The sequence below is a fragment of the Hibiscus syriacus genome, unplaced genomic scaffold, assembly GCF_006381635.1.
Source record: "Hibiscus syriacus cultivar Baekdansim isolate YM2019G1 unplaced genomic scaffold, ASM638163v2 tig00110347_pilon, whole genome shotgun sequence".
In the NCBI taxonomy this organism is placed as follows: Eukaryota; Viridiplantae; Streptophyta; class Magnoliopsida; order Malvales; family Malvaceae; genus Hibiscus; species Hibiscus syriacus.
The window spans coordinates 513,455-538,307 of NW_024062698.1; the positions used below are offsets into that span (position 1 = coordinate 513,455).

General features: G+C 34.3%; 1 protein-coding gene across 1 annotated transcript; it reads left to right on the plus strand.

The window, feature by feature from the left end:
* The first annotated feature begins 809 nt into the window (after positions 1-809).
* Positions 810-3,320, plus strand: LOC120120773 (putative glucuronosyltransferase PGSIP8). Its single transcript, XM_039140307.1, has 3 exons — positions 810-1,148; positions 2,015-2,463; positions 2,558-3,320. The coding sequence occupies exons 1-3, from the start codon at positions 931-933 to the stop codon at positions 3,244-3,246; spliced, it is 1,356 nt and encodes a 451-aa protein (XP_038996238.1). The 5' UTR covers positions 810-930; the 3' UTR covers positions 3,247-3,320.
* The last annotated feature ends 21,533 nt before the right edge of the window (positions 3,321-24,853 follow it).

The following is a 24,853-nucleotide window of genomic DNA, read 5'->3' on the forward strand; positions in this document are numbered from 1 at the left end:
CGAGATTGCCACATTAATATCATGGATTACCATGTTAGCACCGTAACGATCAACTTCAGAAAACGTTGGTCAAATGATCACATTAAGTTTATTTTTTGAATTAGAGATTCACATTGAGAGAAAAAATAATCAAGGATCACATTATATTTTTAAAATACATCAACCTTAGATGCTTTCTAAAAAAAAGGAAAAATTGATCTTTCCTCACATAACTTTATTCTCTCTCCTATTGTTTTTAATGTACTTTCAATTTTTCTACTTATTGAACTTTCGAATTGTTCCTGTTTTGATCACTCTAAATTATTTTATTATAACATAGTATTTTTTATTATTTAATAAAAAATAATTTTATTAATATTTCGAAGGTTGATGGTGGACGATGATTATTTTAAGTCTTTTTAAATTTAGTAATAATAAAATACTATTTTATCATTTATTTTAAATTATTTATATATTAAATAATGATAAAAGAACACATCATATAAAAATAATAAAATAATCCAGAGTATCAAAATATGAGTAATTCAAAAGTTTAGTGAATAAATTAAAAAAATTAGAAGTACAATGAGTAAAAGAAGAGAGAGATTAACGTTCAGTGATGAAAATTGTAATTTACCTAAATACAAATGGAGATGAAAATTTCCAAAATGCCCCACTTGTGTACTTCCTTTTAAAGAACTTTCTTGTCTGCTTCCATCGTACATTTCCTCCTATTTATATGCTTTGGTAAGCTTAAAGAATTACCAGCCAAAGCCACAACTGATTCTTTTTCAGCATTTGTAGAGGAAAATCTGTACTTTTCGGAGTTTTCTTTTGTTTTTGTTGAAGTTCATAGCCTAAAAGCTCATATAAGAAAAAAAAAATAGAGAAAGAGAACCGAATGGAGAGAGGAAACTATGTTGTTACATTTTTAAGAGTCTTGCTGGTGTGATGGCGGCCGTGGAAACGAAAGCGCTTAACGGGGTTAAACTGAAGAAGAAGGAGCACCGGAACGCCTATGCGACAATGATGTACATGGGGACGCCGAGAGATTACGAATTCTACGTTGCCACACGTGTCTTGATCAAATCCCTTGTTAAGCTCCAAGTAGACGCCGATCTCGTCGTCATTGCCTCCCTCGACGTTCCCCTCCGGTGGGTTCGTGCCTTGTAAGAATCCGATAACACTTTCTTCTTCTTCTTCTTTTTATTTCATTTAAATGCTTTTTCCCATTAAATAAATCTTATACGCAAGGTTTCATAATGGAGATTGGTTAGCGAAGCACAAGCACTAGAAATGAAAACCCTTTGATTCGATGAAACTCTGTTTCTGGTCCAAATTGTAACGTCCATAATTTCTACATTAATTACCTTAAAAACAATTAATTAATACAGAGGGGAAAACAAAAGGGTATGTTGGTAAGCAGAAAAAAATATCTATGCCCTATTAATATATTATCTTTTACAATTAAATATAAGTAACTTTATATTAGAAAAAAAACGAGATGTTAAATGAGGAAGAAGTTAAAATAGATATTATTTCGTTATTGTATTGTTTCCTTAGAATAGTGATAAAGTGTGACGTTACTTGCTCAACTACGTGTTAAACCACTTGTAGAAAACAGTGTTGGCTCGCTTTTGCAGGGTCAACTACCGGTAAGAGTTAAGCATAGATTAGTATATATATTTATATAAAAGAACCTGTTTAGATAAATTTCCCCGCATAAACGCACCGCCCATTATAATATTATTTGAGGGTGGACGCATTAGGCCTAATTTTATTTCTAGTGGATCCACGATATTATACCATTTAAATCACCATGACCCCACACGCACTTTCAACCAGCACAAGACATGGTCTCGGGTATTGTATTGGTCAAGCAAACAGCATGTGAGAGTTGCTTGTCATGCAAAACCCCTTTAAGAACATGTCCTTTAATTTGATACTTTCGAAAACATGATGTTCAAAGACTATAATATTCCTTATTTTATTGAAATGGAGATTATTTTGACATGTCGTGTTTTGTGTGACACAGGGAAGAGGAAGATGGAGCAAAGGTGGTGAGGGTGGAGAACATTAATCCTTACACAGGTCAACAAAAGAGATTTAAGTTGACACTGAATAAACTATATGCTTGGAGTTTGGTGGACTATGAGAGAGTTGTCATGCTGGACGCCGACAATCTTTTTCTGCAGAAAACCGATGTATTGTTCCAATGTGGGCAGTTTTGTGCCGTCTTCATCAACCCCTGCATCTTTCATACCGGCCTCTTTGTGTTGCAGCCATCACAAGAGGTATTCAAAGACATGATTCATTCACTGGAAACTGGTAAAGAAAACCCTGACGGTGCGGACCAGGGATTCATTGGTGCTTACTTCCCCGATTTGCTCGACCAGCCAATTTTTCACCCACCTTTAAATGGCTCCAACCTCGATGGACAATACAGACTTCCTCTGGGATACCAAATGGATGCTTCTTATTACTGTGAGTAAATCAGTGGTGATATTTATAATCTTGTAATGAATTGAGCTGCAAATCTAACCACAAGCTATGTTTTGTTTCTTCTGCTGGCCAACAGATCTTAGACTTCGGTGGAGAGTACCCTGTGGACCAAACAGTGTGATCACTTTCCCTGGTGCACTTTGGTTGAAGCCATGGTATTGGTGGTCGTGGCCTGTCTTGCCTTTGGGCATTGAGTGGCATGAAACTCGTCGTCAAACTGTAGGCTACGCGGCTGAGATGCCGGTTGTAATAATCCAATCGATTATCTTCCTCGGAATAATAGTGATGACACATGTAGCACGTCCCGCTATCTCTAAACTATACTACAAAAACTCAGACAAAACCACATCCATGATGCAAACTGCCATAAAGTTCATAGAAATCTGGTCAATTCTCGCGGCATATGTAGTTCCCTTCGCCATTATTCCTCGCACAATCCATCCACTAGTAGGCTGGGGACTGTATTTCCTCGGTTCCATCGCTCTTTCATCTGTAGCAATCAACTCGTTCATGCTGCCTGCCATTCAAGTTTTTGTTCCATTGATTGGGATTTTCGGCTCTCTTCTGGTCATGGCATATCCTTGGTACAATAATGGAGTTGTGAGAGCTTTAGCTGTTTTCGGCTATGCGTTTTGTTATGCTCCTGTTGCTTGGGGTTCAGTAGTTAAGTTGTTGGCACGTCTTCATGTCTCGGTTGAAAGGGAACAGTTCTTCCCCAAATTGACTGAATCTTCACCACCTTCCGGCGTCAACAAGTTGTGCTGAAACTTGATATGCAGTGCAATGGAACGACTTTTAACTAGATTGTTTTTGTTAATATAATGTTGTCATTTAATTCATTTCTTCGTCACTGTACAATCCATGTATTGAGCCTTTTTTTTTTAATACTGAAGGAAACATGCTTGACTTATGAAAGCTTGATCACTTTCCACAAAGCTAGCCACCTCTGTCGGAGGTTCCTGATGCAACAAAACACCGATCGGACAGTCCTTTGCCATGGTAGCAAACTTGTCTACAAATTAGCCTTCCGACATATATGCCTTGTTCTGAAATTTCAATCTCTGTCAATTATCTCTCGGAACAGCATGATAATCCCATTATCCTTCATTGCTTGCCTAGCTCCATCAACCATATCCACAGCCATTGCACAGTTTGATTCCACCTCTATTCTCCTAAATCCAAAGTTCCAATCAAGCAGCAAAGCATCGTGAATAGCCCACAGCTCCGCATTCAAGGCAGAGCAAACACCGAAACTCCGAGAGAAATCAACAATCCATTCTCCATCTGAATCTCTTATAACCCCCAGCAGCAGCCATTTTTAACGGTCCTTCCATGGCACCGTAGGTATTAATTTTAACTTAATCCATAGCTGGTCCCTTCCACCTTACTTGTTGCCTCAACAATCTCCTACAACCTTATTCAGTCTCAGCAGCGGTAATAATTTCATTTTTTAGATGAAAACTTTGAATAAATAAGTCCTCCTATCAACAAAGTTGGGCTGAAGCAGGGTACATCTTATTTTTCAAATATTCCAACAAACAATGGCAAAAAGAACTACCGAATGTCTCTCATTCATCGGATAATTCCCTTTTCCTGTCACATTAGTGATAAACCATTCCTGAAACAGCATTGTGATAAACTCTATTTTTCGCAACAATCAAACGACGCCAAATCTTGAAGGCAAACGTGCATCAATGGAGTGCATGGCTCACATCTTCAACTTCACTTTGACACATTTGACATCTAGCAGAGGATGTTACATGCCGACGATAGCTCTCCTTATTAGTTAACAGTCTTCCATAAGGGAAAGCTTTAATTCTTTGAGGGATCTTAATCTGCCAAAACTCTTTCCACCTTTTATCATCACCATTTTGTATTGGTAGCGACAAAGCTTTGTAGGCTGACTTAACCGAAAAATTATGATTAGGACCCACCATCAACAAGGAGCATCTTCACCGAGAGAATTATTTGGAGGACATGTAGCCGTATTTCGATTTGCAAACGTGTGCTAGGACAATTCCATTTAAACACTGTTGGTCCCAATTAGCGATTCTGTGCTAGTAATCATACGGTTAGGTTAATTTTTCCAAACAAAGCATGGAACTAGAAAACATAAGGTTAGGATTTATACCTTGATAGATAGGATATTCTCTTTCCATTAAATGGTGCTAACCAATTTATTTTTTCCTTTCTCTTTTTTATTTTTATTTTTCATACATTTTGTTTTGCTTTAATTTGTTTATATTGATTTCTTTTGTTTGCATTGCATGATCATGACATAACCAAAAGGTGTTAACTGGAAAGACTGTTCATCAAATTGGAAAGAAATCATAAATGGACAAAAAGTTTTATGATCAAACAAAATATGACGCAACCATGGAATGGCATCCTGAGGGAACTCTGAGGATAGAGGAGAGCTATGCACCCAAAGATCGTATGCCCATTGAAGGGCAAAAGGAGATACGAGAAATAAGAGAGCAGATGTCCAAGATGATGGGTAGAATATCTGTTTTGGCCAAAGGAAAAGAGACCCCTACACAAAAAGAGAGAGAGGTCAATGAACATAACCCTGCAATCTCATATATACAAGGAACTTCTGATCCTAATCAATTTGAGAAATTACAGTCAATCATCATTCGTATTCACAAATTATCTGGAGATACCCAGGAAGTGGTGACAACTGTAAAAGCTCCCAGAGATGAGAAGAAATCATGTAATCTAAAACGAAGTTTAGTCTACTCCCGACGTCTAAAACTCAGGTTCAATCCAAGACAAAAGGCGGTTCTCATTTTGATGCTATCCCGATATCATATAAAGAGTTGTATGAGAAGCTACTTGAAGTACGAGAAATGGTTCCGTACTACATAAAACCGTTCTAACCTCCCGTATCCGAATTGGTATGACATCAATGTTTATTGTGGATATCATGTCGGAGCTCAAGGACATACCATCGAGAATTGTCTTGCCTTCAAACGTCGAGTCCAAAGTCTTTTGGATCATGGAACCTTACAATTTATAATAAATGAGTGACCTAATGTGGTAACTGAAAGTCCTGCTAGATTAATACCAAAAGTCTTCAAAGGTAAGAGTATCAGTAGGGGCGCCCAGAAAGAAGAAGAATTCCTTAGGTCTGAGGTCAAATACGTCATTTAAAGATTGAAAATGATAAATTGAGCACCAAAATGGAAACCATGCATGAAGATTTCCAGAAGATCAGTCAAACCTTTCAAAATGCTGGCATAGGAAACACCCCAAAGAGTGGATAACAGGGGTCATCAAACTGAAAAAGAACTGCAACATATATGAAGATATTGTCCAAGAAATTTTTGAACACAAAGGTTCCCTTACAAGGGAAAATGAGCAATTCCGAGAATTGACACAGGAGATGAAGGAACACCAGAATGTCATGGAAGAAGCTGCAGTCCAGACAAGCAATATGGCCCATAAGCTGATAGACTAACTTGGCTTTAGAGAATAAAATGGGAAAGTTATCCCCTATATGTAAAGTTTTATTGAAGTTAGGACTAAAAAGATGTCCCCTACATGTAAAAGTTTTGTTTGATGCACGAAAAGTTTTGTGTTCAATGAAATCTGTTCTAAGATGATCACTCTTGAGTAACACCTTTTCATGCATGCATTTGCATTTCACATTTTTGCATTTTCATTTTTGTATTCATACTTTTGTGTTTGTTTTTGCATTTCAAGTTTGCATTTTTATTTTTGCATTTATGCATTTTCACATTTACATTACATTTTTTATTTTAAGTATTGTTATATACATTAATTATAAAAACATATAAATAATTCTTGAAAGGTTTTGTAACAGTAAAACCAAGATCATTCATTCATTTTACTTTACCATCATCATGAAAATAATGGAACAATCTTATGAGGGACTACAAGATCAGTGGTCAGAACAATTGACAGGGTTACCTCAGGATTCAAGAAAAGAAGTACCAGATGGATCAAATCAAATTTTCCAGGGGATGCCATCTGATAAAGAAGAGATAACGGATAAAGAGCAACCATGCTGTCAATTGAAGAGTCGAGAATGATAACATACCCTGGGACATCCCAATCGAACCCAAAGAATAGCCTCGTTAATTATTCACAATATGAGGAAAGATTCAAGAAGGCAAATGAAGCAATCAGAAATATGAAAGGTGTTAATACTTCCCACAAAGAATAGAAGCACGAGAGCTCAGCATGGTTCCAGATTTGGTTATTCCCCATGAATTCAAAATGCCTGATTTTGAGAAATATGAGGGCACCAGTTGTCCCCTAATCCACCTGAGAATGTTTTGCAGAAAAATGGAAGGATATTTAAGTTCTGATGATCTGTTAATTCACTCTTTCCATGATAGCCTCATTGGCCCAACAGTAGTATGGTACAATCATTTGACCCAAGAACAGATCAAGAGATGGGTTGATATAGTTGATGCTTTTTTGGGACAATATCGATGTGCTAAAGGCTTAGCTCCAACACGTATGGATCTTCAAAGAGTAAGGAAGAAAGCCAATGAAAGATTTCAAGAGTATGCCTTAATATGGAGAGGAGTGGCAGCACAAGTTCAACCTCCCATGTTAGAAGAAGAGATATCACATATGTTTCGGGATTCTATTCCTGCTCCTTTCTTTCAGTTAATGTCAGCAAATCCTACGAATGGATTCGAGAATCTTGTGACAAGTGGAGAATTAATTGAACATGTAATCAACGAAAAAAACTCAAAAGTCACATCCAAGATCCCGACGGATCAAAAAGCGAAAGCTGATGATGTGAATGAATGTCATATCCAAAGTCCCAGCAATTGCAAAAGAAAATGAGCAAATAGTTGTTCGGATCGACCAAAGAAAGTCATGCGATAAAGAAAAACTTTGGAAGTGTTCTAAACTTCCATTTCAGACTTGTACCCTCATTTGGTTAAAGGTCGATACATCACACCAAGACCAACGAAAGTGCCACCAAACCCTTCTACCCATTGCTATGATCAAAATAGCTTCTGTAATTTTCACTTGGGGGTGAAGGGGCATTCAACAGGGAGTTGTTGACCACTGTTAAAAGAAATAGAGGCGTTTGCTGACAAGGGAGTCTTGACACAAGAAATGATCAAGAAATGGGGGGCAAATAAAGATGAAAATCCAGGGCCAAGTACACACTCAACATTCAAGCAATGATAAGGCATGATAGACAAAACAAGTGAAGTTGTTATCTACTACTGTAGTACTTTCTACTTTATACTTTCAACATCTTGTTTGAACATGTTTTTGTTCCTTTCTCTGTCTTTTGTGCAACAAATAAATTTGTGTTGGTTTTATAGTTATGAGCAAGGAATTAAATTTTAATCTTGCAATTTTTGAGTATCAAGTAAATTAAATATTATTTTTCAAGAATTCTAGATCTTTGGCAAGTGGTAAAATTATACCTTTCATATCCCATCCAATGCGAATTACTTGACCCTCACCAAAATCAAATCTTGACCATATATTTATTTGAGATTCAAAAATAATGTCTCTACCTGGTTTTGAGACACCAAATCCAGATGATTACTTTCTCGGGTAGAGTTGATTGATTCATTACCTTCCACTATATACACAACTTTCAAAGTCACACCTTTGTCCTTACATATACAAAACCATCATTTTTGTACAGTTAAATAAAAAAGACCTCAAAAGAACCAAACTTTCAAATTATCCGTGAATCTTCTTGCAAGAAAAGACGAGATGAGGCATAATGGATCAATTTATCGAAGATAATTCTGAGTGATTAGGGCATACTAAAAGAAGAAGAAAAAAGATTGATTTACAAAAATATACCATGCATTAATTACATTGTTTTCATAAAGATTAATCTTGAATATTCACCCCCTAGGGATACCTCTTTTTACAAAGGCTTATGTGTATGAGATGACGAACGACATTGTTTCATTTATCCTTTCCAATATATGAATATATATGTAATACCCCCAACCCGTATCCGACCCGGATCCGAGTCCGAAGTATCACATTGACTTTTCAAAAACCTTTACTTGTATAAAATAGTGAGTAATTAAAATTTATTATTACATATAACTTATTCAAAACCTTTATCGAACTATTCAGAGCTTATACAATATATTATTTTGAATACATGCCAACTAGAACTTTATGTATTAAAATACATATTATTCACCTTTCTTCTGATCTGACCTTTGGTAAGGAGAACTGACCTGTCTTGCTCCACATTGCTCTTTACTCTGCTCACTTCGATAACCTACGTGTGAAATAATCACACGCTAAGTCGATGGCTTAGTGAGGCAATAAACATAAAATATAACTATAGCTTGTAATCATGCATGAACAATTATTACTATCACTCATACACTTATTCATGTAACAAATCCCTATAACACATATGCAATATATATCATTACATATAAAAACATATACACACATATATTCATCACTCATCATTTCCATCATTAGCCTTATTTCATTATCAATATTATTATGTTTATATCACTTAATACATATCCTCTTATACCTAGCATTTTAACCAACATTTGCCTCATTTAATCATACAATCCACATATCATCATATAAGTCATATAATACCATTCATATCACAAAAGCATACAAATCACATGTAATATATTTGTTGTTTTTCTTATTAGCCCATGTACACATGTGAGAACTATAGATATATGAGTCTATAGAGGTTGTGTACTAATGCTGTCACCACACTCGTATAAATGCACCGAAATTCCACGTAGAATTGCATCGTAGTGCCGCATAGAAATGCACCGAAGTGCCATATAAGGTTGTCCCTAAGGACCACATATCATTCCTTAAGAATCATATACATATGCCAAGGATCAAGTATGTGTCTCAAAAGACCTCACACATGTTCCAAAGAATACATATATGTCCCGAAGGACCGCGTAGACCCTCGACTCTTGGCATGCCAACTATACCCTAGCTTTCATGACACATAACATGGGCATCATCATTTATGTCATTTCACATTTTCACATAAACACGTAGTTCACTTTCACATAGCACGTAGATTATGTCACATAAGTTGAATCACATATACATATAAACACGTAAATCACTTTCACATATCACGTAGCTCATATTCACTTTTCATAATATTTCACATTTCTTGTCACATTGCTTATATCTTATTTTTATGTCTTATCCTATATATATATAGATATTCACATGTTTATATAATCCATCATTTCATCATCTAAATGTGTATTTATATAATTCATCTTCCTATATATATATATATATATATCATTTTTCCTATACTTGTATTCACATCATTTATATTCTCCTTCTCATAATCTCATATGTCCTGATTAATAGCTTATATCATATATGTATAAAATAACGTATCTCATATCATATAGCTTATACCTCATACTATGATATTCACCTAGATCATATCACATCTTTCACACTCATAAACATATGCCACTTCTATTATTTCATTTATATACTAATCTAATCTATTTACCTAATTCAATTCATATAGTACCTATAACTTCTAATATGACTACGTAGATTTCCATCATACAACCCATATATCATAATTTTATTTAAGCATATGTATCTTTCCCATCTAACTCATCTTATATGTTCCTATTAAAACTTATGTTCAAGTCTCATATCATCATATAGGTCAATATTATCTATCTTGTTTCAATTCTCATTCAATGATATAATTCTATTTTACTATTTCACATAAATGTTCATATCACTATTCACTTACCCAACTCACATTCTTATTGTTTATATAACCTTTACACTTGAGTACTTCATTCCCATCATTTCTTCTAAACTTGCTTTTTACCATATTCCCATATTATTACCTAATTTATCCCATATCATGTATTCGCGTAATCTTATATTCCATTTCTATATATCTAAAAGATCTTATCACATAACTTCTCTTTTATATTCATATAATTTCTTATCATATCATCATAACATAGCATATATTCACATCAACCATGAAATACATATACAATAACATGTCAACACATACCATAACATATAACTCAGACACTCATAACAAACACATGTTCATGTTCATGCTTCATGCACAATATTATAGAAATTAGACTTGTCACAAGTCTTATTTCCCATTAAACATCATATATAAAATAATACGCACTCACCTTGGCCTCACTAAGTTTCAATCCATTTTATAATTTCCTCTCTTGCGATCGAATCATAACTTGATAATCGCTCTGGGACATGTTCGTGCTCGATATCTATATAATCATACATTGATACATATTAGTATCCAATTGATATACACTAATCTATCATTTCTTAGACCAAAAGAAAGGTATAATTCTATTTCCCTTGAAGTGCATCGATGCATTCTACAGTGTATCGATGCATCCCTTAACATGTGCATCGATGCACTCCATATGCATTGATGTATTAATTGAATTCGATGTTTCTATTTTTAATGGGTGCATCGATGCACTTCCTGTGCATCGATACACTCTGAACAATTTCTGGAAATTTACCCTTGATGCATCGGTACACCTCGAATGTGTATCGATGCACATAGCCCAGATTTCATTTTTAAGGCCGAAAATCTACTCAAATCAACTCAAATGCTTCATCTTTCAACCCCTTTCATGTTCTCAACTCATATACACATGCTTAAACCAATTTATATCCATATAAACCATCTTTAGCTTCAAAATTCTTTTCCTCATATGTAACTCAAGAATTAAACCAACTTTGCAATATGTTTTAATTCCAATTCTATGGCTTCTAACTTCTTAATTAGACCATTGACAAGTCAAATTTAACTTCCAACTCTAGTTATAAATTCTATTTCAAGATTTCACCCAAGAACCACAAATCTTTAATCCCTCCTAACTCCATCATACTTTGATTTTAAGATAACTTAAGCTTTCCTTAAGCTTAGTTATCATCTAATAATCATAAACCAACTTTTATTTTAACAAATAATCAACTAACCACAAAACTCACCTTTACCATGGTAACTCATGGCTGAAGAAGAAGAAGAGAACTCTGGAAGTTTATTTTGCCTTCTTTTCTCTTCCACGTGGTTTCCTTATCTAATAAAGGAAAATAAAAATATTCCATGTCAAATGACTATTTTACCCTTTACTTCATTCAATAATTACTAAATAACCTTCATCATATTTCCAATAAATCATTGAACTATTCAATTATCCCACTTTAATCACCAATTCCTAAAATTTTACAATTTGGTCACTAACCCGGTATTAAAGATGTTACAATATATCCCTTGTTATCCCCTTTTGAGCCTATAATTTTTTTTCTGATTTAACCCTAACCAAGGATCACCCTCCACATTGGGGGCAAGGTGAAGGATATCTGTGCACAAGGATAAAGATTGTTAATCTAGCTTTATTACGAAGACAAATCTTCATAAAATGAAGAGAGTTTTGAACTACAAGGTAGGTCAAATACAAAGTGCTTGAAGATCAATACATTCAAGAATAATGCAAGAATTTTTGAAATGCAAGAGGAAAAGGAGGTTCTCAAAGCAATTAGAGTCATATACTCATTCATAAAAAAAGGAAAAAATGAAAAAATTGAATCAAGATAGGTGACTAATTGAGCCTCAAGTTACAAGGTTGATCAAGTGCAATCAGTTCAAAGATTCATATTCAACAAGAAGTGTAAGAAATGATGAAGATATGAAAAATTGGAAATGAACCCATAAAATTGACAGTCTAAAGGGATCCAAAAGAAAAATCCCCAGCAAAGCAGATCTAAGTCAAGCAAGGCAAGATTGAAGGCATCAAAATGAATTGATCCTTGGTTCAATTACCCTTAAACACTTGTTTGACCCCTTTCTTTCGTAACCATAAGCCTGGCCTACGTTACGTACCTGAAAAGTCCATTCTAATCATACATGGATTTCAATATGAAAGAGACTATCTTCATATTTCATTCCGCCTCTCAGGATTGATTTTTTATTTGCAAAAAATGGTTTTTAAATCTTTAATGCATGATATGAAAAATGATAAAATGAGGGTTCAAGATGTAAATGTTTAAATAACACCTTGGAACCAAAGGAGGATTTGAGTTGAAAACCTGAAAAGGAAGCTCAAATATTGAATGGTGCAACAACGACATAAGAGACGATCTTAAGCTCTTAATGAAGCATCACACATCCCAAAGATGTTCCTGAGAGTCTGGAAACAAGATGTATCTCTACGAGATTAGCATAACAACGAGAAGTGTCTCTACCAGATAAGCATAACAATTATTTCTTCAAGTTAATGGAAACCCAAAGATACATATATGTTGGACTAACCTGAGAGACCTTACTTTACCAGAATCAACCTACACCTTAAATCGGTCAATAATTTTGACACTTTCCATAGGACTATGATTTTTGAATGATTTAAAAGAGTAGTTGATTTATTTGATATTCATTAATTTCATGTCTTATGATTTAATTCTATTGTAAACCTGTAAAGGGCAATACTTTACAAAATTTGTCATTCTTCAATAAAGAAAGGAGAAAAAACATTTTCAAATAGGACAGTCTCAAATGAGAAAGGTCCTTAAAGTAAATTATTGTCTATTCTACTTCTATTGTAGAAAAAAAAGTGATGCCAAAAAGATAAAGCATTTCACTTTCTTGAAAGAAAGTGGTCCAAAAAGCCAGAAAGTCTGGAGAACTGAACTTGTAACACTCTCCTGTGACATTATTAGCAATTCATCAAGAAAGATTATCACTTATCTCATGCTGAGGGTGATAAACATCACCAGACAAATTATTTTCCCCAGCCATAAATCCATGCTCTCTAGAAGATTACATCACAGAGCTATAGTCCCATTAAGTGTATTATGGGAATGAACAAGTCCCCAACCTACACTCTGGTTATACCGTGATGCTGGCTCAAGTCTTGATACATCATTGTTACTTCTTACATGCCGATCATTTTCTTTGTCAAGATGATATCCATTATGTCGTTTAGAAGAATGCGGAACTTGAATTTGAGAACTTATGGCACAGAATAAGATATTGAAACAGATTCTACACTTGTAGGCATTTCATATGGGGTAATATTGGTTACAAAATTCCAAAAGTAAAGATAATCAGTTTTGCTGTCAATTAAACCTTTTCATGGTTCGATAAGAGTATGATATATCTTGGAGCAACAGAAAAGATAGTCGTTGTAGCAGTCATTGCAAGTAAATACACCAATAAAAATCTTCAAGTCCATCTCAGTGATGTTTATTTCTTTCGATAAGGTTGTTACATTGGATGCCACCAACAAAGAGGTCGAATCCGCCAAATCTACTCATCAATTGCTCCAACCGATCACCATTTAGTTCTTGCGCATCTGTCTCCAAAGGTATGCCAAGACAGTAGAAGGCAACCTCTGCATCTGATCTCAAAGAAAAGAGACAAGACATTGATACCACCGGGGAACATGTCTTTAGTAGATCCTCCTCCTCGTTATGGTTTTTAGGGAAACCTAGAAGCATTTCCACCTCATCAGGTTTAAGTGGAACACCATTATTCCTTCTAACGCATACCAGATTCTTTTTTCGGTAATCATCAAGAACATACTTCTGGACACTCGAAGGTGGCTCATCGTCATAAGCTTCAAAAGCCTTACAGATCATTTCTGTCAATTTGGCACTTCTTGTACATGTTTGTAAATAGTTCAACTTTGTTCTTGGATCTCAGGAAGGCCACCAGTTTTTTGTCAATGGAAAAGCATCATGTAGAGGAAATCTGTTCTCAATTGGAAGATTACGAATATATCCCCTTTTTCATGCAGCAGAACAAAAATACTTCGAATCTACAAATTCTGTCTCTACATCGTATAAGTACCATGACATTTCAGTCCAAACACAATTAGAGCAAGTACCACGTTCTATAGTAGAAAGGCCCAATATCATCTTCTGGAAGTGTTCTTTGAGTTATCTGATCTGGTTGGTAGGAACCCCAAAACCAATCATTAGATTTAAAAGATGAACTGCATGATCGTCTTCATTAAGAAGCTTCTTTTCAAGCTTTCTATGCTTCTTCTTTTTTTTAAAAATCATAGCCCAAGATTTGCCTTTTCTTGTAATTGGGGTCATTGTATAATGGCTTCCTATCTTCTACTGGAAGAAGTGTGTCAACAATCTTAGCCATTTGAGTATCACATATAAAATCTGTCAACTCTGCAATTGATGAATCCGGACTACATCTCTCCATGGATATTGAATCCTCAGCCTCTGAGTACCCCATTTTCGTCAAGTATAACAGTTTATTCTCCTCATCAGAATCAGAATTCAGGATTTCCTTGATATCAGAAGAACTATCGATATCTGTGAAATCATCCTGAAAGATTGCTTCATAATAAGATGAGTAGTTATCAGAATCAACATGTTGCATGGAAAAGTATATTTCAGAAATAACCTTAACTGAAAATAAGGTTCACTGTGTCGATCTGAATGAATCAACAATCAATTTATACTACTCTGTCTGACTAGATCCCTCCAGATCCAAAAATGGGCACATCATTCAGAAGAGACACATATCTCAGACATTTCCTTCAGAATGATTGAGCACTTCTTAAGATTGTGACAACATGAAGAAAATTCCTCGATTTACTTGGCAACTGCTGTTTAGTGATATCAGAATGAGAGTATTCAAGATAAATAGATTTGAGGCATAGATAAAATTGCAAATTCCTACAATAGTACATTGTCAAAATTGGACCTCGTGGGGATCATGATATTGAAATCAAACAAATATTGAAAGTAATCCTTACAGTTTAGAAGATTGAAGGCCCAATTTAGACAGATCCATGTGGGACATCTTGAAACCCCATTTCAACCAGAAATAGAATGGTGGGGCATTTTAAAGGCTCATAGTAATATGAATATTTGGGCATTTTGAAAGCTCACATCAACAAGAAGCAAATACTGGGGTATGCTAAAAACCCATTTCAATCATAATCAGGAATATTGACGCCTTTTGAATGTTCACGTCAACAAATGCTGGGGCATGCTGAAAGCCTATTTCAATCAGAAATATGAATGTTGACGCATTTTGAAAGTTCGTATCAGCAATTGTTGGGGCATGTTGAAGGCCTATATCATCATGTGTTAAAGATCATTGACTTGAGCAAATATTTCCAATGAAACAAAATTGTATGAGGAATGAAAATGGTGAAGCAGTAGCAGTCGAGCTGACTATAAATAATTGCTTCGTTCATCAGGCAATTGCATTAGGGTCTTGTTGTTGAACAAATATCTACTCAGCAAGTATGGTTTTAAATACCTAATCTTCTTAACCATATGTCACATGACAACATGTTCTTTGTTAAGATACATCACGGTTGCATGAATAAAGATGGGCCCCATGTAGACCATTCGATCCAGGGTTTAATTCTTAAAATCTCAATTTTGAATTTTGTATTCTGTGTGTCAGTGATGATTGGAAATATTTCTTTGAGATTCCTGACAATTATTTTCAATCATGTTGTTGAGGCTACAAAATCGTTTTTCACATTAGTTTTGCTTACTTGATGACATTGAAGAGGGAGGCTTGACTTATGTATATTATCCTTATTCCCGTTGTTACTGGGGTTATCATTGCCAACCAGGGTGAACTGAGTTTTCATCTATTTGTTTTATCATGTACGTTTCATCCCATCAACAAGAATTCCATGTACCTCTTTCTGTATATGGCTCCTATAGTTGATGTGTTTCTACTTCCTAAAACATTCATTATGGAAGAAAACGTGATTGATATCACACTTTCCCTTTCTCAAGATGATATCAAGATCAGTTGATATCTCTTATTCAATTTCACTAGCGTATTTTGTGAGTTTGACCAACTTTTTGGTCATGAAACACACCAACATCTTACTTGTATTCCCCTGAGTTTTGTTCTCAAATGGTCTTGTGACATCATATAAAAGCTTTGAATATTGTGCAAAGAACTTCATTGATCAGAAATCTGTGCAGAAACCACAGAAAATGATGAATGTGTTGTCAAATGCTTTACGAACACCTGGTCAGAAGCCACAAGAAAGGATGAATGTGTTATCAAATGTTTTACGAACATCTGTGCAGAAACCACGAGAAATGATGAATGTATTGTCACATGTTTTACGAACCAGTGATTATGGTGCTGAACCAATATTGCTATCATATGGTGTTTTCATTTATTGATATGAAACAAAGTTTGACTTCTTCAACCCCGAAGTTAAAGTGAGATATGATGAAGATTTCTTTTCACAAAAGGGAAGCATAAATTTTAACAACGAGAAACTAGTGGAGCCAAATAATGATTGACCGATAGGTTGTTGTTAAACATCTCGACATGATATGGTTCAAGTTGCCTTGTTCGAGATCCGATTAGATGTGGAGACATGAAATGAATTAGGATAAATCCTCCTTATGATGCGTTTTAAGTGTCAAATCAGAATAACGTTGCTATCCTAATTAATTTCTGCTGAGTCAGACATGTCTACATCTACATTCTTCAAAGATGATAGATTTTATCTTTAAAAATGATAGCGTTTCTTTTCAAAGATAAGATTTATTGGATTTCTACACAAGTCCAGACTAAGAAAGCTGATGTTATCAAAGATAAAATGGGGTATCAAGGTCATAGTTCTGACTACGACAAGAGTTCCATAAATGAAACATTTCTTCTGAGACTTAAATGAAGCAAAGAAGACACAAAGATACCAGTTGATCAAATAGTTCCTCAGAAATATAGCATAAGTTGCTACATTGATATCCGAATGTAACCCTGGCAATAAATGATCAAGTGAAGGAAGACCGAGTTCACCACTTTGAAGTCAAATGAAGATTGCATCAACATGCATGTATTCATAAGAACATCATTTGCACAATAGACAATGCATTACATTGATACATTTCATTGCATTCAAACATGAAGTTTTACAGGTTTTCGTATGAAAAAAGAAGATTCATGATGAAAAAATACCTTACAAGAAGAATGTAGAATTCAAAACCTCAAATGCAGGAATCACGTAAACATCTAAAAAATAGATAGACGCAATCCACAGAAGAAGTATTATTTTGGGGCATGTTACCTAATCAACAAATTATTTCAATGAGAAAACGATTTACAAAGTTTCTCATTTAATCTTTTCTGAAAATGAAATTGTTGAATAGTAAGAAAATGATTTTCATAGTTTCTTACTTAGTAAACTATTTTCCACATATGTAAGCCCTTCAGTGCATGATGTTTTCAAAACCTTCGGGTCGTCTGTAAGCCCTTCAGTGCATGATGATTTCAAAACCTTCGGGTCATCTGTAAGACCTTCAGTGCATGATGTTTTCAAAACCTTGGGTCATCTGTAAGCCCTTCAGTGCATGATGTTTTCAAAACCTTCGGGTCATCTGTAAGACCTTCGGGTCATCTGTAAGACCTTCAGTGCATGATGTTTTCAAAACCTTCGGGTGATCTGTAAGCCCTTCAGTGCATGATGTTTTCAAAACCTTCGGGTCATCTGTAAGCCCTTCAGTGCATGATGTTTTAACATTTCCATCTTACTCAAAAGAAGCCAAATGAAATAATTATTGTCTTTTTCGTCTTTTCTCTATTCTTGTTAACACAAGAATGAGCAAAGAGGGGCAGTTGTAAACACTAATTTTTTTCATTTGATTTTATTATTATTATTATTAAAATTATCATCATTATTATATATTATATATTATTATTATTATTTAAATAAATATTACAAGGCCCAACTCTGGCCCATTTTACAAAACCCGGATGTCCCAAAACGGTCCAGGCCTAAGCCTAACCCTAATGATACAGGGTTTGTATCATCTCATCTGCTCTCAACCGCCATCAATTCATAGCCGTTGGATATGGCCATGATCCAACGGTCCTGATGCTTCCAGAAGTAACCCTAGGGTTATGATAACCCTAGGGACCACGCGGCGCCGCCTCCACGTCCAGTCGTCTTGCCGACGCTGTTGTTGTCACGCCTCAAGCCTCGTCGAGCTATCCAGAAGGCCAGCTGCCCCTCCACGTCGCAGCTATGGGGTGAGTCACCACATAGTTCAGTGACTCACCGAACTTCACCCATGGGACCGGTCCGACGAGAGCCTCATTGAGGCTATAAAACAATCATTGTTCTCTGCAAAATAGGAGATGAGGGGGGAGGAACCAACAGCCAAAGATAGAGACAGCAAAAATATGGGAAGCTACTAACGATCCCAAATAAATATCAGCAGAAAGAAAAGAAATGAGGGATATAAACTTACCCTCATCAGAGCCTCCAAATCGTCGTGGAACCCAAAAAAAACTGAAGGTAAAATGTTTAGATCTAGCGGTTTTGATGAGTTTATAGGAGAAAACAAGTTAGGATTTGTGTTTGGGGTAGCCAGGGCTTTAATTTGGGGCAGGTTTGTAAATTTCGGCCACCGTTCACGGTGGCCATCGCCGCTGGAGGACGGTGGCTGGTGGTGGCCGACCTCTAACCGGTGACAGAAATATAAGAGAGAAGGGAGAGGTTCTCTCGTTAGAGAGAGAACCAAAAGAGAGGAAATGAAGAAATCTGGCCTAAGGAGGCCGTTTTTGGGTTTAAATACCCTCCCCGAACAACGTCGTTTAGGGGAGGGTGTCTTTGTAATTTCCTACTTGGGAAAACTATGTACGCCAACCTTGAGGTTTTGTAAACCTTTATTTTGGTCACTGAAATCGACCTTTAAGTATTTTAATTCAGTATTTTAATTTTATTTTTATTATATTTTAGTCATTACATGTAATTGTACATTTTAGGGTAAATATATTATTTAGTCCCTTAGGTTTTAATAATATTTATTTTAATCTCGAATAAATTAATTAGGGTAAATTACACTGTTAATTATTAGTTTTCATAATATTTTGAATTAGAGCTTTTAATTTTAATATGTTGTATTTTAATCACTAATATTTTAACTGTTAAGTTTTTATATTTTGCAATTTAATCTTATAGTTTTAATTTTATTTATTTTAGTCATTATTTAATTAAAATTCATTTTTATTATTTTTATTATTTTTTATATATATTTAATTTAATATTTTATATACTCATATTAATATTTGATAATGATGTTTATTTATTTTTAAAATACTAAGAAAGGGCACTCTTAAAGCAACTAGATGTTCAATTCTGGTATATTAAAAATAAACAATATGCTTAAAATATATATATATATATATATATATATATATATATATATATATATATATATATATATATTTATAAATTATTTTAATCATATTTTAATATTTATTTTTCAATATTAAGAAATGACAGTCTTAAAATAACTGGATGTCCATTTTCTGATATTTTTAAATAAATAAATGTCCTACTTTTATAATATATATATTAATCTATTTTTTATTATTTTTAGATAGATGTTTTATTAATATTTATTTATTTTTTTATATTAAGAAAAGAGTTGTCTTAAAGCACCTAGAAGTCATTTTCTGATATTTGTAAGTAAATAAATATCTTATTAATATATTTTATTAAAATTATATTAATAAATTTGAAATAATATGATTATGAATTAAATATATTTTTGAATTTTTAAATCTCCAATAATAGAGACAATTTATAATTAATAAGTATCAATTTTGGGCGTTTTGGGATGCTAATCCTTCCCCAAACGTAATCGACCACGAATATCTTTTTATTATTAAAAAGAACGAATTTTTAGTTAAAATGCATACCAATTTATCTTTTAACTGATGTTTTCTTAAAAACTCTTTTAAAATAAAACTTTTAGGTATTCAACCTACCTAACCCAAAAAGGTCGATGTCGACTCCCAAAACATTTTTTAAATTAAAATCATTTTTTATCCAAATTATTTTTCCCGTTAAGTAAAAATTTCGTACTCGGACGAAAACCGGTTACGACAAGAAAGATGCTCCATGCATAAAACACATAAATCAGGGACAAAATATCCCCTGTCGAATTCCTCTCAAAAGCTTGAAACTCTATGAAACATTAATGTTCCAAAGAATGTGTGGAAACTGACTAAACACAAATAATGATCCAACGGATGAAAATAATTGACAATCTCACTTCAATAAAAGTTTCCTTAATGGTCTCATCCTATGCGGTCATACGCCTTTTCATAGAACGCACCACCTTTTGAGGAAGAATAATGTTTTTAGTTATGTTCCTACCAGGAACAAAACTAGATTGGTTCTGTGTATCCAATTTGGTAACGGGGGCTTCAGCTGATTAACTAGTAGTTTAGTAATGACCTTATAAGGCACTATACACAGTATAAACTGTGAAATCATCTCTGGAGCATCCATTTTTGGAATAACCACTAAAAGCGATTTATTAGCCCATTCAGGAAGCTCTCATTTGTCCAAGAAGCCGGTCACAAACTGAAACATGCTTCTCACAAGAATGCTCCAATTTTTTTTTTTGGTAAAAACCCACTTGATAACCATCCAACCCTAGATCTTTGAGAGGATCCATAACGAACATCATTTGCCGAATTTCTTCTGCGCTCACCAACCAGGTTTTTAAAACATCAATTTCACTATTTCCCTATTCTTTATATAATTTAAAGGTCATATTCAAATTTTGATACTATACTTTTCTCAATTTTTGGATTTTAATCTTGTATTTTAATTTAGCATAATCTGACTTATTTCTTATAAAATCATTTTGTATTTTCATAAAAAAATACTCTTAAAAAAGGTTTAGATTTAAAATTAGATTAAAGTTGAATTTGAGAGCCAATTACTCATTGACAAGATTGAAGCACCCACAAGATATCCAAATTTAATATCTTTTAAATAAATGTTGTATCAATTTTGAAGTTTACGAATGTTAATTTTTTTTAAATAAATGAATGATCCGTATAAACAATTACCTTTGTCCATACAAGATAAGATCGAAAATTTTCAAAGGCAAAAGTAAGAACAAACAATTCTTTTTTGATTGTTGTATAGTTGATCTGCGCATCATTCAAGGTTCTACTCGCATAATGTATGTCATGGAAGACTTTGTTCTTCCGTTGCCCCAGTACTGCACCGACAACATGATCACTTGCGTCACACATTAGCGCAAAAGGAAAGTTTCAGTCAAGTGCGCTAACAATGGGAGCATTCACCAATTTCAGCATAATACATTCAAAGGTAGCCAGAGCTTCATCATCAAAGGCAAATTTTCTGTTTTGCTCTAGAATTGAGCAAAGCGGTCCAAAAATCTTTGAAAAATCTTTTATAAACCTTCGGTAAAATATAACATGCCCAAAAAAACTCCTTATTCCTTTGACATTGGTGGGAGGTGGTAATTTTTCAATGACTTCCACTTTGGATTTATCCATCTCAATCTCACGATGTGAAATACGTTGCCCCATCACTATGCCTTCGGTTACCATAAAATGACACTTCTCCCAATTGAGAACAAGATTTATTTCTTCACATCGCTTTAAAACTACATCTAATTTGGCGAGGCACTGGTCAAAGCTTTGGCCTGAGATAGAAAAATCGTCCATGAATACCTCAAGGAAATCATCAACCATGTCAGAGAATATTACCATCATGAAACGCTGAAACGTTGTTGGAGCATTGCACATACCAAAAGACATCCTTCAAAAAGTGAATGAACCATAAAGACAAGTGAATTTAGTTTTCTCTTGGTCTTCCGGTGTAATTGTTATCTGATTGTAGCCACTATAACCATCAAGAAAGTAGTAAAACGCTTTGCCAGCAAGCCGATCCAGCATCTGATCAATAAACGACAATGGAAAATGATCTTTTCTTGTTGCCTTATTGAGCTTTCTATAGTACATGTAAATTCTCCATACAGTAGTGTTGCGTGTAGGCACAAGCTTATTTTTGTCATTGGTGACCATAGTGATGACACATTTCTTTGGGACACATTGCATAGGGCTCATCCAATTGTTTTATGAAATAGGGTATATAATGCCAACATCTAACCATTTAATGATTTCCTTTCCAAAAACTTCTTTCATGATAGGATTCAACTTTCTTTGATGCTTAACAGAACTACTATTAGTGTCCTCTTGCAATATTTTGTGCATACAAAATGATGGGTTGATGCCTTTAATATTGGCTTATGCTTCTTCAGAACAACAATCAATTTTCTTCTTGCGATGCTACAAGCTTTGTTGCAATAATGAATGGCAATGTATCATCATCACCAAGGTACACGTACTTCAAATGCTCGAGCAAAGGCTTCAATTCAATTATAGACGCCTCCTCAATGGATGATTTAGAAGCTTGAATAGGTTAGTTAGGAAGTTCTAAAGACTCAAAATGTTGTATGTAATTACTACAAAATTCAACTTCCTTGTACTCGATTAACTCTTCAATTGCTTCAGGATTGCTAGTAGCGACATCCATGTTGTGGCATTCATCCATTGCTCCAGTACAAAAACATCAATAATGACAATAGAATGACAATCAACATTATCATCACTATTTGAAACATTATTCAAAACATTAAACGTAATGTGTTTATCATTTAAGCGCATGGTAAGCTCTCATTTTTCCACATCAATTAAAGCTCAGTCGGTGGAAAGAAAGGGTCGACCAAGTGGCTAATGTTTATTTTATGCTATATTTTGTGTTTAAATACTCATTGATTGTTCATTATTATTGATAATTTAGGCATTTTTACATGATTTCTATGCAGGACAATAAATTTTGAAAAATGTGCTTAAAAGACCTATAAACTGCACTTTTTGTTTTGAAATCATGGGCGACCTAGTAGGAATAAAACTGGGCATGAAAGCGCTAACGTGGAATCCTATTAGCATCTTCTAGAAGGTCCGATCCAGTCATCATTTTCGTGAAAGCATAAGACTTAGTCGCAAATTCGAATTTAAATTTGGGATTTATCTTTATTTTTAGGATTTGATTTTCAAGAATTACCTTTTAGGATTTTTAATGTAATTTTAGGGTTTTTAAGAGACTATAATTATCCCATCGGGCTAAGCCTGAAAAATCATCTTGGAGATCTCTCACATATCTCATCTCTCAAATTCTTTTGTTCATTTCTTTAGTTTTTATAAAATTACTTTCCTTTTTATACTTCCGCTTTTCTTGATTTTTCTTTTCAAGTTTTCTTTACTTTTGAAATGCTAAGCATGGTTTATACCATTATTAGCTAATTTTTTCATAGCTAAAGGATGAAACGATGACTAAATTCCTAATGTAAGAACTGAAAAGCACCTCATACCCTTCAGGTTAAATTTCTCAACTTTTCTTGAAACTAGATTGGCGGATTGCTTTCTTAAAATCAAAACGCTTTCATTTCAAAAATAGATTTTGGATTGGATGTCATGATGGTTTACCATTGGGATTATAGAATCAATAGATTCGAATTCCCTTGAACACACTTAGTGGTAGCACGCTAAGAGGAAATTGGTATCGAGTTTAACTTTCATAGAGAAAGCATAATTCAAGTGGGGCTTCTCCAAGTGCTTTTAAACTGTTTTGAGTGAACAATGATTGTCGTAATTAATCCAAACAAGGATTGAGATTTCTAAAAATGATTTAGGAAAATAATCACCAAAGAGAGAAATGAGCTACAATGATTAAACCTTACGGACTCAAATTGACATTTAATTGGAGTAAAAATCCTATTTAAGGATCAATTGAAATTGAGGCAAAGCTAAAACCGAGGCTGATTTTTATTATTTGATTTTGACATTATTTAAATTCATTTTTAAAAAATTTTATTTTCTTAAAATCTCAACAAAAACCCCCATTTATTTTACTTATCGTATTTTGCGTAGATCAAAGATCAATAAATAATCTACATTAAGAAGTCTCCTTAGTCCCTCTGGGATAGACCCTTACTTCTCCCTTACTACGTTTAATTTCCTTTATTTATTATTTGAGAAGAAGGAATTATTTTGATGCAAAAACAACACGTGTCACAAGTATAATTATTTTGGTACATCCTTGTTAGCTTCACAATCCAATACGATGAATTCGGTGGGAAAGATGAACTTATCCACTCGGACTAGCATGTTCTCCATAATGCCACTAGGATAGGCAATAGAGCGATCGACAAGTTGTAAAGTGACAGTGGTAGGCCTTGCTTCTCCACTTCTGAATTTCTTAAAAATTGATAAAGGCATGAGGATAATTCTAGCACCTAAATCATATAATGCTTTACCTACAAATTTATCACAAATAATACAAAGGATAGTAAAACTCCTTGAATCCTTAAGCTTAGGTGGCAATCGACTTGTGGCATAGCACTACATCCCTTAGTGAGTGCAACAATTTCGAATTCTCCAAGTCTTCTCTTCTTTGAAAGAACTTCTCACATAAACTTGAGGTAATTCGTGTTTTTCTCCAATGCATCAATCAACGGG

Bases quoted from the DNA above. Each gene is read 5' to 3' on its own strand.
- LOC120120773 (XM_039140307.1), top strand. From the start codon at position 931: ATGGCGGCCGTGGAAACGAAAGCGCTTAACGGGGTTAAACTGAAGAAG. The intron at 1,149-2,014 runs GTAAGAATCCGA...TGTGTGACACAG, and splicing joins CTCCGGTGGGTTCGTGCCTT to GGAAGAGGAAGATGGAGCAA. The intron at 2,464-2,557 runs GTGAGTAAATCA...GCTGGCCAACAG, and splicing joins AATGGATGCTTCTTATTACT to ATCTTAGACTTCGGTGGAGA.